An 18,000-nucleotide genomic window follows, 5' to 3' on the forward strand; every position below is an offset into this window, starting at 1 on the left:
GAGGAGCCTACCTTGATTGTCATTGGCTAAACCCCTGATGACACTATATAGGGTTTGATTTCTGATTGGCTGGTTGGAGCAACACACTTTTTAAAACCTGAAACAAGCCAGAGAGAGAGAGGACCAGTGATGCCTGTAACGCATTAATAATTAATCTAATGCGTTGTTACTATTTCCAAACCAGTAATATTATATATATAGATTACAGTTACTTCTCCATGTCACTGTGCTATTCACTCACTATCATAACGTCCCGCAGGACGAGTTTCTGTCTGCAAAGCTGCTTTATTATCAAACAGAACCGGCCGCTCCTCCACTCTCCTTCAAACTGACTCAGACACATGATGCAGTGCCTGCATGCAGTCTCTGCACTCACCTTCCCCGCACCCTTCTCCACTCTCAGCCAATCACAGGCCAACTCGCTCGAACAGTGCATTCAGGTAACACAAAAGAATCAGAATAAATAAAGAGATAAATGGTGAAACAACAGACTACAACTAAATCTGCAGCTAAATAAATACATAGTAATATTAAAAATCTGATAATAAAAGCCTGAGTCAGATATAAATACAACAAAGAATGAAGGTTTAAAGGTTAGAATATGTATAAGCAGGAGGCCAGGCAGTGATCAGCAGAGTTTTTGGAAGTCCCTAGAGCCAGGTATAAACTCTGGAGAGATCAGGCTTTCTCAGCCGCTGGCCCCAGACTCAGGAACAAACTGCCCCCCTGACATAAGCATCACCAACCTTGGCCTCTTCAAATCCAGGCTCAAAACCCATTTATTCAGACTGGCTTTTAATATTCAGTAATATGGTGAAATTAAATGAAATGAAATGAAATGAAATTAAATTAAATTAAATTGTCAAGATAGTGTATGTTTTTACTCTTGTTCTCTTTTTATTCATTTCATTCTCGTTTTACTGTCTGATTTGAACAGAAAGCACTTTGGTCATCTCGAGGGCTTTATAGATAAATGTTGATTGATTGATTGATTCTGTTTGATTAGTTTTTCTTTATGCACACAAACAGTCCTGAAACAAACCAGCGGTTGAAATACAACAAGAGGAGCATTTTTGTGAAAGCAGAAGAAATCCAAAAGTGTAGTGAAACATCAACCGAGTGTCCTGATGTTTGAACCCATTGTTTTGAAAAACACAAAGTAATCCCATTTCAGAAATGAGACAAACCAAATGAGACAAACTGCTTAATTTTCTCTTTGTGCATCAAAGATGATCAATATGAGCTCCGGTTTGTTTTTACTGAACACATGTTTCTGCAACCTTGACCACCAGGAGAGACATTTGTCCCTTTGACAATGGAATATCACAAGCTTCAATATGTTGTTTTGCTCTGTGACTCAAAACTGTAGTTTATGTTGCATTGAGGAATTTAAGGAAAGAAGAGAAGAGGAAGTGAGAAATGTCTTGTCTGTCTGTCCACATTGAATCAAACCGTTTTTATGAAAGGAGTCAGGAAGTCCACTTTATTTATGACATATTAAAACATTATTTCATTCAGACGTCACACTTATCTGCTCTGGTTGCAAGAAAAGAGTATATTGTTTAAGTTTTAGTGCAATGAAATAAAAAAGGTGTAAAGCTGAGAGGAGGAGCCAGAAAGAGGAGGTCCTCCGGTTCCCTCTGGCTCCCTCAGTTCTTCAGACAAACGTTTCAGTTTGGGTGTGAGGGCCTTTCTACTGATTTCACTTGGATTCGATCAAATACTGGTGAGTACTGCTGCTCTCGTTTACACTAACTTTCAACAAGCACATTGAAGTCAAAGTCCACCAACTTTCAGGGAAAAGTCGAAAAGTACAAACTCTGGGATGCAGCTCAGGTGGAAAATTCTATTTTGAAGGTTTTTGACTGGTGTTTATCAATCCGGGTAAAACAGAAAGAAATCACTTGACAGAAAGTCCTGCTATATAATGACTAAATGTGTTGCGCAGCTCGAATTAAATCGAAAGTGAAAGTGTTGCAGCTCACACGTAAACAACTGGAGCAGCAACGGTCAGTATTCTAGAATGATCCAGAGAAACTTTCTCCGTTTTGACGTTCTTTTTTTAAGACCAACCGGCAGACAGAATTCACAGCAAACATCCACAACATGTGTTTGATTTTCTTCTCCGTGGCGTCAATAGACGTAATACACGGACACGCCTCGTTGACTGTGGACGGTGAACAGAGCCGCAAAGTCAACAGGGGCGCACCGTGCACACTGTCATGAGTAAGCTGGAACATGCATGCGCAGTACACGGCGTCATGTGCGCGAGACAGACCATTCTTCGTGAGAAACAAAGCCATATGATAATTATACTAAATATATATGGACAAATACTAGCTGTATGAAACATATATGAAACATCAATTAGAAATAATATGTAAAAGTACATTGTACAGGATTTATTTTCTCTCAAATATTCTGAAATCTCATCCGTGGACGAGTTGTCCAGATGAGTTGTCCTGCAATCCTCGTTGACTGGCGCTGCCGCCTCACGACGCCATCTTGGATGGGTCACCCCGCGCACCCTGTGCATTTTCTTCTGAGAGCGCGCGCAAGAGAGAGAATAACTTATTTATTTACAACATGTAAGAAGTGTACGTGTGAAAAGAGTTGCAGAAAGCAAGGAGGCAATTTAATGTGAGTAGACTCATGATGCTCACAGCTGTATGGGACATATCAAATATAAATACTCACATCATCGGGCTGAGGTTCACTTTCAGGGTAAGGCTGAGAAAGGTTCACTGGTCTGGTCGGCTCTCGTCAGAATTCCTTCAAGTTTTTGGAAACAAAACAGGGACAAAGTTGCTGGTTCTGGGTTAACTCCGCTTGACTCTAGTGCTACCCGACAGTGAGATGCCCCATCCAATATGGTGGTGACGCGGGTTTACTCTGCAGCACGGATGAGACGTCTACCTATACTTAAATAAAATTCTTAGCAGTGTAAACTTTAAAATGGAGTCATGAAGTATTTGTAGGAAAAAGCCTTTAAAGCTGGAACCTGCAGGACAAAACTTATGGAGGGCTGATTGTGCCAACATTAAATAAATAAATAGACCATTAATTAATTAACTAAATGTGTCAATCATTTATTAAAATTGGAAAACAATTAATTAAATGTGTTATTAATTCATTAAAATATCAATTCAATTTATGTAAAACACATATATTAATATTTCACTATTTCATTAATTATTTATTTGCCTAAATGTGTCATTAATTAATTAAAATTGGAATTAAATATATAAATGTGTCTAATTCATTAAAATATGAAATATTTTATGTTAAAACATTTAATCATTTCACTATTTAATTAATTATTTCATTGTCTGGTGTTGCACGGCTTCATGAATGAATTTTATCCGTCAAACTCACTCATCAAACTCAGTGGGCGGGGCCAATGCTGATCGAGTCAAACCCATTGCGTTGGTCTGAAGAGTTTCCGAACATGACGCTCCATTACCAGAGGATCTGCATGAACTTTAGGTCTTTTCCTGAGATGAGCTCCCACAAAAACAGACTGTGACCAAGATTCAAACTTCACCAAGTGAACCACTAGAATGGATTCTACAGTTTCAAAACCCGGCGGTTACAATCATAGACGCCGCATCGCCATCTTGGTCTGGTCGCCGTTCTGCTCAGTGTGACCGTTTGACAGGGGCGATGAAGTGTCAGCGACTTTAATCAATCAGAACTCGCTGAATACTAAACTGATCTTCACCTGGTTTTCTTTCCTGCAAACGTCATACATGTAGATCTGATACAGGACATAAAATTAATTAAAACATTTTCTTTATTCATTTTAGGCATATGGCACTTTACATGAGTACAATCATATACTTAACCAATATCCATATAGTCCGTATATATACACATGCAAATTCACACACACATTTGTACAGTATATATATATATATATATATATATATATATATATATATATATATATATATATATATATATATATATATATATATATATATATAGTAAACATTTATAAAGAATAAATAAGGTCTGCATTCATACACTTTCATTCAGACAGTGCTCCCCTTCCTCTCTTGGTTCTGAAGTCCAGATTCCTCCTGTAATCAAACCTTCCCCTCTGTCAGTAAAAACTTTCTGTATGTTGTCTATTAGTTTTTTATTTCTAGCTTTGTGCATTAATTTTGCTGTTTAAACTTCAACCAGAGTTTAGTAGGGCAGAATCAATATGTAAGGCATTAGTGTGGTCCTGGAAGCCTTCTGAACCAGTCTGATGGCTCTTTTCTGGAGTGTGCACGACGGTCGGAGTGATGATTTGTAGGTGTTTCCCTAAACTTCACCACAGTAATTCAAATATGGAAGTATTAATGAACAGTATAGGATATGTAGTGCTTTAGATTGATAGAAATCCTCAAGTTAAACACAAGAAGAGGACACCACCCTGCCTTAAACCTCTTTATAATGTAATGTAATGTAATAGTTTATATTGCAAAAGTTTTCTGATGGCCATGGCCTCCAACGTGAGAGCAACACGTCCATATTCAGCCTGGTCTTCCTCACATCTTCTCTCCAGCAGATCCAGCAGCATCTTGTTCAGGCTTGTTCAAATATTGACAAGCAGCTATTGAAGATATTTACAAGAGTCATTTCCAAAACTTCCACTGGACAACATTAAGACTACCTTTGCAATGTATGTGGATGAGGGAGCAGTACATTTGGAGTCTCTGAGGTATTTGTATTTCTTTGGACCATGTGGGTGGAGTCTTCTTCTCTCGCCTCTCCACTTCTGTTAGGGTGAAAGAATTACAAGTGAATAATACAGCCTGTGACACCATGATAAAATGTGCTGCTCAGTAGTAATATTTTGGTTTATTTCTACTATAGCATTCTTGACTCAGTTGTAATCTAAGTCTGTATTGTGGAACATGTGATTTATAAAGTCTCAGTTGGACTAATAGCAGGTGAACAAGCTGTAAACAAAGTGTAACTCATGGCAGCTGCTATGAGTTCATTGGTCGACAGAAATACAGAACAATAAGTTTATATTCGCAAAATTCAAACAACAGTAATGTTCCATCTTACCTGTGAAAAGTAATCCCCCGAGCCCTGCTTTCTACAGTCCGCCGATTCTTACAGGAATACTCCCCATGGTGCTCTGGTGTCCTGGATTCTCTGCTGCTGCAGTTTGTGTTTACAGGCTTGACGACCGGGCCAAGATGGCAGGAAATACGGCCGGCCAAGATGGCGGCTGTATTTCCTGCTCCGTGGCAGCCGATGCTGCGTCTCTTCTTTATAAAGTCTATGGTGGAAACAAGACGAGTCTGGAGTTTCCAGTCGGGAGCCGACTTTAACATCCAGAGCCACCCAGTGTATCTGAACATATTCACTTGCTCTGCAGCAATCCGTTATCTGAGATCAATCTGTTCTGACTTGATGTGCAGGAGAACCAATCAGGTGAAAGGACCCGCCCACTGAGTTTGATGGGCGAGTTTGACAGATGAATTCATGAAGCAGTGCAACACCGGACCATGAAATAAATAAAATAATTAATAACTAATTCAATTGTAAAATAATTAAAAATGTTTTTAAAATAATTTAATTCACATTTGAATGAATTAATGACACATTTAATAAATTATTTAATGGTGTATTTATTCAATTAATTTTGACACAATCAGCCCTCCATAAAAACCGGCCCTTCAGATGACCTTGCAAAGTGTAAACTCAAGAAATAATTTCTCAATTTAAAAAAAAAGGACTTTCTTTTCCTCATGTGTCCACTGGGGGCGCACTGTTTAAATCCAAATAGAAATCACTATCAGTAAGATCACTGTCTGTTCTGCTGTTTCTGTTGTGTTCACTCTCTGTCTCTTGTCCTCAGAGTGTGAAGATGTCTGCTGCCAGCAATCTGCCCTCTGAAGATCAGTTTCTGTGCTCCATCTGTCTGCAAGTGTTCACTGATCCAGTCTCCACACCCTGTGGACACAACTTCTGCAACCAGTGCATCAGCCAGTACTGGAACTCCAAGGTCAAATGTGACTGTCCCCTGTGTAAAGAGTGTTTCTACAAGAGACCTGAGCTGAGGGTCAACACTTTGCTCTCTGAGGTTGTTGCTCAGTTCCGATATGGAGCTGAACACAAAGTCAGCAGCAGCAGCAGCTCAGAGCAACAAGCTGCTGGACCAGGAGAAGTTCCCTGTGACGCCTGCACTGGAACCAAAGTGAAGGCCCTCAAGTCCTGCCTGGTGTGCCTGGTCTCCTACTGCCAGACTCACCTGGAGCCTCATCTGACAGTTCCAGTCCTGAAGAAACATCAGCTGATGGAGCCTGTGGAGAACCTGGAAGGCAGGATGTGTCCGAAGCACCAGAAACCTCTGGAGCTGTTCTGTAAGAGCGAGCAGACCATTGTCTGCATGATGTGCACTGTTTTAGAGCACAAGACTCACCAGGTTGTTCCTCTGAGTGAAGGATGTGAAGAAAAGAAGACGGAGCTGAGGAAGACGGAGGCTGAAATGAAGCAGATGATCCAGAAGAGACGAGTGAAGATGGAGGAGATCAGAGAGTGTCTGAAGAAGAGTAAAGCTGCTGCAGACAGAGAGAAAGCAGAAGGTGTTGAGGTGTTCACTGCTCTGATGGAGTGGGTGGAGAGAGCTCTGAAGCAGCTGAAGGAGAAGATTGAAGAGGAAGAGGAAGCCAGAGAGAAACAGGCTGAAGGTCTCCTCAAAGGCCTGGAAGAGGAGATCTGTGAGCTGACGAAGAGGAGCTCAGAGGTGCAGCAGCTCCTTCTCTCTGAAGACCAGCTCCACCTCCTCCAAGGCTTCTCCTCCCTGAAAGCAGCTCCACCCACCAAGGACTGGACGGAGGTCAGCGTCCAACCATCATCATATGAGGGGACTGTGGAGAGAGCTGTGGCTCAGCTGGAGGAGACTCTCAGCACGGAGATGAAGAAGCTGATGAAGAAGCAGTCTGAGGCTGAGCTGAAGAAGAAGCAGCAGTTTGCAGTGGATGTGACTCTTGATCCTGATTCAGCTCATCCTGAACTCATCCTGTCTGATGATGGAAAACAAGTGAGCCATGGTGATGTGAGCAAGAAGCTTCCAAACAACCCAGAAAGATTTTCTTCTTCTCGGTGTGTTTTAGGAAAACAAAGTTTCTCTTCAGGTAAATTTTACTTTGAGGTTCAGGTTAAAGGAAAGACTGGCTGGATTTTAGGAGTGAGCAAAGAGTCGATCAACAGGAAGAGATATATCACACTGAGACCTGAAGAAGGTTTATGGACAATATGGTTGAGAAATAGAAATCAGTACTTTGCTTGTGAGAACTGTTCTCTTGATCTGTCTCTGAGGTTTCTTCTTGAGAAGGTGGGGGTGTTTGTGGATTACGAGGAGGGTCTGGTCTCTTTCTATGATGTAGATGCTGCAGCTCTGATCTACTCCTTCACTGGCTGCTGCTTCACTGGCAAACTCCTCCCGTTCTTCTGTCCCTTTGGTAATGCTGGTAAAAACTCTGCACCTCTGATCATCTGTCCTGTCAGTCAAACTGTCTGATCAGGTTTTATCATTAAACGTCACCAACAACGAATAAACTGGTGAGAAAGTGAGAGATTAACTGGGATTCATGGGGAACAATTGTATGATTTCATTGAGCAGCAGTCCGTACCTCAAAGAAAAGCTTCATCTGACACTTTGTACAACACAAGTAAAGATGTGACGGGAAGAGGAACCACTGAGCCGCCAGTCAGTATAAACCTGATTCTTCCTGGCAGAGCACCTTCATGGTTGGGTTTAGACCTCCGTCAGACAGGTCAGTCTCACCCTCCTGAGGATGTGTTGCAACAGTAATCTTGCTCCATCAGGACATTCAGGGTCCGAGCGAGACCCTGTAGGAATGCAAGGAATTACTATTCTTCTTTTACTTTCTAATACTGCGCCAAACTGCTGCATTTGTGACGGCCTGAACTTTCCCAAACCCTCGTCAATATTTACACACCGTCGCTATTTTCGTCCTGTCTGGGGAAAACACCTGTTTTAAATGGAAGATTGTACAAAGTGGTTTAATAATACAGTCAGTAGTTACTAACATTTTAAATTCACAGATTTGATGCTCTGTATTCGGCTTTTAACACAACACACACTCTTTAGGTAACAGACCCGCGTTCCAGTCCCAGCTGCTGACTGGAGCCAAACTCTCAGAGAGATGATGATGATGATGATGATGATGATGATGATGATGATGATGATGATGATGATGAGAATATAATGTTATGTGGATGAAGTGTTAATAAAAGTGTTAATAAAAATTCACTCTGTCTGCTGCATCCTTCAACACAAACTCATTTTACTTTAGAGGCCACGTTGTGCAATTTGAGCTCAAGTAGACCAGGAAATAATCGAATCATAACCTATAAATAACTCTTAACACTTTGTTTTAGTACAACAAATATTAATATATCATTAAGAAGTTCACCTTTAATAAACCAACATTTTAAAACACACCACAAACCTGAAATTTGAAAAAGAGATCTGCAATTTCAACAATATTCTGCTTAAGTTTAACGTGTGCTTTACAACTTACAGATCCCAGTGGATTTCTATTAAGATGGTGGGATTTATGGTTGGTTATTAGCATTAAATTACTGTAAGTAATAGATTACTGAAAGTAATAAATCACTGGAAGTAATTTATGAAAAATTGAAATTATTAATGGAAGTAAACGGTCATTTACTCATTAACAACTCCTAAAGTAATTGAATAATTTCTTTAACAAAAAAAAAACATTTTCAAAAATTATTTATTAATAAAAAAAATTATTAATTTGCATAAATTTGTTATGTATGTATTAATGATAAATTGGGGCACCACCAGATAAACTGGAAATAACTAATACCAAAATATCAGTCTCCTTTGTAAAAAGTTTATTTAAGTTGGTTAATAATTCTGCATAAAATATAACAAACAAAGGGAAGGTGTGAGATCCGAGCACAGACTGTTACAAACCAGTGAATTGTCAACAATAAATACACAATAATCACCAAGAATCGTTCAATTCAGCTGACAGGCGTTTATTAATAAAATGTATTAATTCATCAATAATTCTGAAATCATTCCATAAATCAACACATTCAAATAGCAAACGACATCTAACACGGAGATCTAATCTATTAAACAGCAAACACTATGTACAAAGAGTGAGTGTGTGTGTATGTGTGTGTGTGTGTGTGTGTGTGTGTGTGTGTGTGTGTGTGTGTGTGTGTGTGTGTGTGTGTGTGTGTGTGTGTGTGTGTGTGTGTGTGTGTGTGTGTGTGTGTGGTCTGGAGTGGTGAGTGTGAGAGGGATTGCGATGACCCACGCGACCACTAGAGGCGTTTGACTCGCTCTTTCTGGGGACGCGGCAGTTGCTTAGCGGCCAGATGAACAAGACGTCCGTCGAGCGCGCATCTCGGAGCGAGGCAGTCTACCGAGGGCGTAACGAACGGGCGGTTCCGTTGGCCCGGTTCTGAGCGCCGGAGTTCTAAGTGGAGGTTGGGACCTGCAGTTAGACTCTTGTGATCGAGGGAGATCTGCTCTTGCAGCAGGTAACAGTTGGGTGTTACATGCAGTTGGTGTGTGAGCTTATCTTGATCAGGTAAGGGGGGCACGTAGCTGCGGGTTAGTGAAAGAGGGGGAGAGAAGAGAACAACAGAGAATTCTGACGACGCTCGGTTCTGAACCCTGGTTCCTCTACACAGAGCTCCCAGTGGGCCTGGAGCTCACGTGGACCTCTGGTTCTGAGGTGGAAAACCAGAGTCCTGGACTTGGTTGGTGCGCTTGAACACAAACATATGTGATGCTGCGGCCTTCTGAGCGGCACAATGAAACACATTGAACAGCGGGGCAGATGATTTGGAGAGGAGACGCTGGCTCTGGTCTCCAGAATCCCCCCAAAAGAAGGAAAAATAGAAGAAACAGACGACGTAGTCCAAACTGGGTCCTGCTCGTCCAGAAGGCTGGTCCTAGTGTGTCTTTTATTCCTATTGGGTGCTCTCTATACCATCCTGAGGTAGGAGAGACATGTCTCTCCCTCGATGGTCAGATTGAGAAGCAGAGAGAGTTGGTTGGAAAAGTTTCACCAAGGCTTGAATTTCGGACCCCTGTGGTGTTTGGGTCGAGTTCGATCATCCTCCTTGGCTGTCAACCTGGGGGGTCGTAAAACTGGCTCGCTCCCCTGCTGTTTTATGGCCTGTTCACTGTCCCTGGTGATTCTCCTCAGTCAGAGAAACTTCTGGAGGAGTTCACTGGAATCTTCAGCCCAACAATGTTTACATCTTCAAACTTTGCTGGAACTCCAAAATATAGAAGCTAGTTCATAGTATGATCAGAATAAGTTGTCAAATTCTAGAAATTATCTTTAATGTCGACACATTTCTACATCTGAGCAGTAATCCTGATCCCCTGAACTGCCCCACCACATAATACAGATACTAGTGCGCCCCTGATGGTCGAATAAATGTATTGCAGTTAATGCGAGCTGATTCTGGTCGTGGGGCTCATGTTTGACACGCCTGTTCTAAACAACTGTGTGAAACTCAGTGTTTTATTTGTCTGTTTATCTTACCTGTATTTTAGCCATCAAGGTAAGAGAAATGACAAAACTGCAACTATTGCAAATTAGAGCTCATTAAATATTCCTACATACATACATATATTCATATTATCCACTAACCCTAACTTGACAATAACGTCATAACATAGTGAAATATTTTTATATTTGTATATTAGATTAATAAATCCACTACCTATTTTTGATAAAGAAATGCAGTTTTGTTGACAGAGTACTACCTTATTAGCTACTAATATTACATTCTGATAAATATTTTTTAAATGCATCTTCATGAAAGAGAAATACACAGTTTGTGGTCTGAGTGCTACTGAACCAGAAGAAGAAGGAAAAAGAGCTGCAACTGAAATAAACTGGTGAGAAAGTGAGAGATTAACTGGGATTCATGGGGAACAATTGTGTGTCCGGAGGAGTTTTCAAGGAGACATGTTGGACAAAATAATACTGAAATAGTTTAGTCAAACATGAGGACATGGAGGACATCCTAAGCAGCTGCTTCATCCGCTCAGGGAAACCTTCAGTCACGTGTTTAAACAGCAGTCATGTGGCTATACAGTATATATGGTAGTAGCAGATGATCACTGCAATAAGTTCCTGGACTTCTTTCCTACTAAAATCCACAGCAGCCGCACTGCCCAGTGTCCTGCTCCCACTCCCATCGGCCTGACCACCGGGACACAGTTCAAGATCTTCCAGCTTCTTTGCTCCTTCCTCCTTGTTTCCCAGCAGGAGATCCAGGACAGTGTCAGGAAGATGAAGTCCACCTCGAGCCCTGAACCGTCGCCTGGTCAAGACTCACTTCTTCACTTTTGCACCTGTTGTCACCGCCATGGTCAGTCAGTGTCTCCAGTCTGGCTCCGTTCCCTCCCAAATGAAAACCTGAAAAAAAGCCAGAACACTTGACTAATCTCAGACCCAGAGAACCTCTCAATCCTCTCTTAGGGACTGGAAGAGGTTGTTGCCTCACAACTCCATGACCACCTCAAACCAAACCAGCTCTTCCAAAGTTTCTATCTGGTTTCCGGCCTGCACACCCTCCCTCCTCATCATCCCTCCTCATCCTCCCTCTTCATCCTCCCTCCTGACCCTCCCTCCTCATCCTCCCTCCACACCCTCCCTCCTCACCCTCCCTCCTCATCCTCCCTCCTGACCCTCTCTCCTCACCCTCCCTCTTCAACCCTCCCTCCTCACCCACCCTCCTCATCCTCCCTAACCCTCCCTCATCCTCCTCACCCTCCCTCCTCACCGTCCCTCATCCTCCCCCCTCATCCTCCCTTAACCCTTAACCATATAGAACATATGGACCATATGGACCATATGGACAATATAGAACATATGGAACATATGGACCATATAGAACATATGGACCATATAGAACATATAGACCATATGGACCATACAGAACATATAGAACACACAGCATAGAGGTGGAGGATGAGCCCCTCCATGTCTGGACGTCAGGCTGTGATTTAAGATGCTGCCTTACTGCAACAGTTTGACTAGGCACAGAGTTATTTCAGCATTTTCTTAAATAACTTTTCTCATTGCGATTTTGTCTGTTTTTCTTTCTTTTTTTGAAACTCCCTTCTTGTCTCTGTTGTCAAAAAGCGGTTGTAAAACCTTCTTTGCGGCTCCGTCACAGCATCCCAAAACCTTTGGCGTAGGTGATGGCCTTGAGCAGTCGTTCCCTCAGTTTGTCCTTGGAGGAGTACTCGGGGAGCAGCAGGGCGTTGAAACAGGTGTGGGAGGTCGGCAGCCTGCCGGAGAAAAGGACACGACAGTTTGAGTGAGAAACTTGACGAAACCAAAAACGTCAGTCAAGAGTAAGAAAATGTCTTGGAAAAGCTTCTTGACAGTAACTGTCAAACCCAAGATGTTAAACGACTCTCAAGAGTCAGGACCTGCATTCCTCAGTATTTGTCACTGCATGGATGATCATATTTGCAATTTTACACAGAAATTCAAGTAGCACGGTGTACAATCCATCCAGACTGAGTAAACTAGCAAGTCATGTGACCGGCTGCAGCAGATCAACTACCGAAGCTCAGAATTCACTGTTTCATGACATTACAGCAAAACGGAGGCGTTTCGGAGTTTGGTCTCGCTTTGTCGTCTTAAAATGGATCCTTTAAAATTTGGACAGAATTGTGCAAGTTACTGAATATGAGCTCAACAGTTCAACTGGAGTTACATCAGTCAGTGGGAGGAAGATGCTCTACAACCTGGATGTTAGCGCTCATTTAAAGAAAGAGATTTATCAACTGACATCCCAGGTCAACCACAACGTGCAGACAGCAGCAGGACGCTCAGAGCAGCGATTCATGCACCAGGAGTCGTTCTGCTTGAATTTAAAAACGACTCATTAATTCAGGATTCACCAGACTCTGGTTGTTTAGTGAAATAGTAACTGATCTGCTTCTCACTGGGGATGTTTGCTCAGGATTCTAGTAACGGTGAAGCTATTAGCTCAATTAGTGGGACGGGGAGACGGCGGCTCCACTGGAGCATCAGGTAAAGTAACTATGTGAGTAACTGAACCCCCAGTTACTAGTGTGTGGAGCGCCATTAGCATTAGCATAACGTTGAGGGGGGGGGGGACTGCGACGTTACGAAGCATCAGAGGGACAAATGTATCGTCCTCCTTCAGTCTCCATCATGAATCTTCAGTCAAAGTGAAGCAGAAGTTGGACACACTTTGGTTTTAAATGAGCAACCGGAACCTTTTTAACGCGTGTTGGAACATTTCCCTGCCGGGTGGGTCCAGACCTCCTGACCTGTCCGTGTCGGAGCCGTTCTTAGCGATGATCATTTTCAGTTTTCCCAGGCCTCCCACTGGTGCTCTGTCTGTGCCGGTGGTGAACTGGAGAAACAGCCGCTTCTGCTCCTCTCCGAAGGAGTGAATGGTTTCCCAGAAGTCTCTGCAAGCGCCAAGATCAAACTGTGAGACGCCTCCACACCAAAACAGAAAGTGCTCCACTGAATCAGCTCCGCCTACTTGATGACTCGGCTGTCTCGGCTGTAGCCTCCGTCGTACTCCGTCGTCTTCTCAAGAGCTTCAAAGTCCAGCTTCTGAGGGGCGACAAAGTGTAGAGCGGTTAATAAAGAAACGAGCCACCTGCGAGAAACAAAGACGAAAATAAATCAGGACACGTGTCCTCACCCTGCTTCCACAGATGAGCAGCTCGACTTCCTCTGGTCGGAACAAGTATTTGAGCGGGGACTCGTTGGTGACCATCAGGAAACCTTTCTTAAAGGCTTTGAATTGTCTCTCAACGCTTGTGTTCAAGACGTAGTCAGCGTACAGATCTATGAACTCCTGACAACGAACCACACATGCAAAGAGCAGGAGGGAAAAAAATGAAACGCTTTTCAAGTGCTAGTGCACCGTTTTCTCTTTTTTCCAGCAATAAATCTGAGAGTTCTGTGTTTGGGGAACCTGCAGGATGTGAAATCAGCCAAGACAAGAAAAAGTTGTCAGTATTTTCTGCCACAATAAAAATAAATCATGTAAACCCTTTCAATTAATGTGAAACTGAAACAATAAAATAAAAAATACATAAATTTATTACTGAAACTAAGAATATTTTTCGCATATGAAAAAAACATTTCTGGAAAGTTACAATAGAGGCCCAAAAAGACTGTAAAGAGCATAAAATATCAGTAACTGTAAACATGCCCAATCCACTAATCCATCTTCTGGACTGTTTTATTCAACTCGGGGTTTCCAGGTGCTGGAGTCAAACTCTGCTGACGAGGAGCGAATGCAGGGAACATCGCGGACAAACACAGAGAACCAGAGTCACAGATGAATTGACTTTCACTAATACTGTCCATTTTGCAGGGCAGTGAGCCCAAACAGGCTCAGGGAGAACATGCAGTCTCACTGGTCCTGTTACAGCCTCTTATGTAACAAGTTGTTATGGAACATGTTGTAATGAAACCCAAAATGTAATAACTGCTGAATAATGTAAAAAGATTTAACAAGAATTTAAATGGGATCTTAATATGTTTAATGGTATACATTATTTTGTACTGGTGATTGGAGACATAGATTACAGATTATAGAGAACAGAAGACTATACATGACTTGGGCAACAGCAATCCTACATGAATACCTCAGACTGTATATAGATATATACGTTAGAAAACAACAACTAATAGTCCAAACTTTACTCATTCTTTCAATATTATTCAAATTGAAGCAGTTCCAAGTCCATAAAACAATCATAATTCACTTTATGATGTAATAAAACTATAACAATATTAGTGGAAAAATATTTTGTCTGCCCCATAATGTAATATTTAAAGTTTTACATTTTTACATGCTCAGCCTCTTGTTACATTATTAACCAGTTTTTACATTTCGGGTTAAATGACATTATATTATCTAACAATCCGGGTGGTTGTTACACATGGGGTTTTAACAAGCCTCTGGCCGCCGCCGCCTCTGGCCGCCGCCGCCTCTGCAGCCTGACCTCAGAAGAGTTAATGATGCTTTGTTTGACTCTCGGATCGTGACACCAGTATGTTTATGAACCAAAGGTAAAAACCACAACAAACTATAAAATTCAAATGGAATTACAACTTTTGAGGGGAGGAAAGAGTTCAAACAAACTACGATATAAATCTGTAGCTGAAATGATCAACCTGCCATTAGTTTGATCTCCCACACTAATCCTCTTTTCTCCTCTTTTCTCCTCTTTTCTCCACTTTTCTCCACTTTTAATTGACATTTGGAAGTTGCAATGAACAGGAGGCAGGACCAGTGTGTACTTTGAGGGCTCACCAAAGTGAAATGAACTTGTTAGGAAACGCTGGTATGAATCTAGAATTCTGGCTCTCCCTGACATGCATGTATTGGCGGACAAATTCATGAAGCTCCGGCTGAATTCCAGGCTGCTGGTGAATAATAACAGGCCTGTTTTAGTTATTCTTCATTTTGTTTTTTGCTTAATTGTTAAAGAAACTATAAAACTCCTTGTTTGACATTATTGTTAATGCTCATCTTAGACCCATTCTGACTGATATTACACTTCCTCTTCAGGAACTAATGTTTACACACCAGCGTTTTACTATTGTGAGGACATATTGACAACATGGTTTGACTCCTGCTCCTTTTCCACTTTTGTCCACCTGATAGAAAAGGCTGAGGATTCATACAACATAATCACTAGGTGGGGTGTACTTAAATTACTCTTTCATCAGTGCAGCATTTTTACATGGACGTTCACAAAATGTGATTTGATCCCACAGTCCAAAAACATACATTTGAGGTAAATTAGTTGCAGGCAGGTGTGAATGTGAGTCTGTCCCTGTGATGCACTGCTGACTCCTCCTGGACACAGCCTGCCTTCACCCATAGTGGGGAAAAAAGACATTTAGAAGTTCGAGTTGCATAGAAATATGGATTTGGTGATGTTCCAACTCATTCTTGCTAATACATAGTACTTAAGACAATCAGATTATTATTATTTTTTTTTTTTACAATCTTCATGGAATTGAAACCCTGCAAAAATATGTTTGACCACTTGAGGGCAGCAAACACCAGAGAGACTTCAAACTGCTTCAGTAGAGCCTCACATTGTGCTGCTCTAGGCCTAGACTGCTGAGGGGATTTCCTCTCTCCCGTTGAAGGGAGTAACTCTACATTTGGAGCTTCTGTTTCTTGTCTTTCTTTCTTTCTCTCTGTGTAACAACATTACTGGAGCCACCAGATACTGCCGCCATCTGTTTTTCTCCCTGACAGGAGGGGAGCAGGATCCAGGGGATCAGACCCAAGACTCCCAGAGTGGAGTTACCACGGTCCTACTACCCGACCCCACCACAGCACCGGGACCCCACCGCAACGGCACGGCCCTTAAACTCCAGACTGAGATTGGTTCATCATCAGACCAACGCTCATCCTAGACTTTTCTTAGTATTTGTACTTATCTGGCCTGTCTGCCACTCTCTCTCTCCCTCTTCTATTCCTCTCTCTCCCTGTCCTATCCCATGTACTTCTCCCCCCAACCGGTCAAGGCGGATGGCCGTCCTTCCAGAGTCTAGGGTCCGCCCCATGGTTTCTTCCTGAAGAGGGAGTTCTTGAACTTCTCTCCATGCGAGGGAGTTTTTCCTGGTTTCCACTGTTGCTTGTTACATCTGCTGCTCTGGAAGGTTTAGTTAGGTTCTGTTGTTCTCTATCATTGTAAGAGGCTCTGAGATGTTTGGTGATGTGATTTAGCGCTTTACAAATAAAATTGAATTGAATTGAACTGAATTTTCTTAATTTATTTATTTGAAGCACATGTTGATGCTCCCAGGGAGAAGTATTTTTGGCTAAAAGAGGTTCCCTGTTCCAGCAGACAGTCTGGCTTTAATAGCAGCAAAAACAAAGTGAACAAAGTAAAGCTGCATATTGTAAACATCAACCAACCAACCAGCCCCTATAGCGCTCTCACTATAGGGGTTAATGAAACTTGTGTTAGTTGCATTTTCTCCCGTTTCTTCAGAAAGGCCTGATTCATCCAACAGTCCAAAAACATGCACTAAAGGTTAACCGGTTAGTGAATTGCTTGTAGATAATGTGAGTGTGTGTGATTGTTTCCATTTGACCTGTGCCTTCACCCAGTCAGCCAGGATCGGCTCCAGCCCCTTGAGGACTCCACAGCTTTGTGAAAGTAAATGGAAGAGCAAAGTTGTGATAACATGCTACCCAGCTCTATACAACAAAGATTTGACTAGTTTAGTGATTCCAAACATTTTTTTTTTTTTGGAGGCCCCCGAAGAAATCCTGCAGAGCCCCTCTCCAAACACTACACTGATATATAACCACTCTCATGAGCAAAACCCGGAGGGAAGCGTCCTACAAGTTCCCAGGCTGAAAAGTGTCTCACTGCTGTTTTCTTAAATGGGGTGATATTATCCAGTGTTTCAACACTTTCACATGGTCTCGATGCTCCAGAAACGTTCTATTCAAAGTTTATTGCCCCAAATCCAGCTTTTCCTTGATTTTCCTCCATTTAAATATTGGATCATAGGAGCTACATTCAGAATCTGCTGTGTCTGTGTGTGCTGGACTGACTCCGCCCACACATGCCCATCTTGGGAAGAGGAGGAAGTACTTCCTCTTGTGGTGCCATGTGCCAGAGCAGAGCTGCCTAACTGTGGGAGGAGTCAAAGGGAGGAGCCTACCTTGATTGTCATTGGCTAAACCCCTGATGACACTATATAGGGTTTGATTTCTGATTGGCTGGTTGGAGCAACACACTTTTTAAAACCTGAAACAAGCCAGAGAGAGAGAGGACCAGTGATGCCTGTAACGCATTAATAATTAATCTAATGCGTTGTTACTATTTCCAAACCAGTAATATTATATATATAGATTACAGTTACTTCTCCATGTCACTGTGCTATTCACTCACTATCATAACGTCCCGCAGGACGA

The 18,000-nt window shown here is 42.1% G+C and overlaps 1 protein-coding gene across 1 annotated transcript; it reads left to right on the plus strand.

Moving 5' to 3' along the window:
- Positions 1–1,614: 1,614 nt before the first annotated feature.
- On the plus strand, positions 1,615–8,283 carry LOC308115879 (E3 ubiquitin-protein ligase TRIM21-like). The gene is made up of 2 exons (XM_080473708.1): positions 1,615–1,726; positions 5,864–8,283. Exon 2 carries the CDS (start codon positions 5,873–5,875, stop codon positions 7,526–7,528), a length of 1,656 nt encoding a protein of 551 aa, XP_080329834.1. The 5' UTR covers positions 1,615–1,726; positions 5,864–5,872; the 3' UTR covers positions 7,529–8,283.
- The last annotated feature ends 9,717 nt before the right edge of the window (positions 8,284–18,000 follow it).

This window comes from Lipophrys pholis (genome assembly GCF_963383615.2).
Source record: "Lipophrys pholis genome assembly, chromosome: 10".
Taxonomy (NCBI): domain Eukaryota; kingdom Metazoa; phylum Chordata; class Actinopteri; order Blenniiformes; family Blenniidae; genus Lipophrys; species Lipophrys pholis.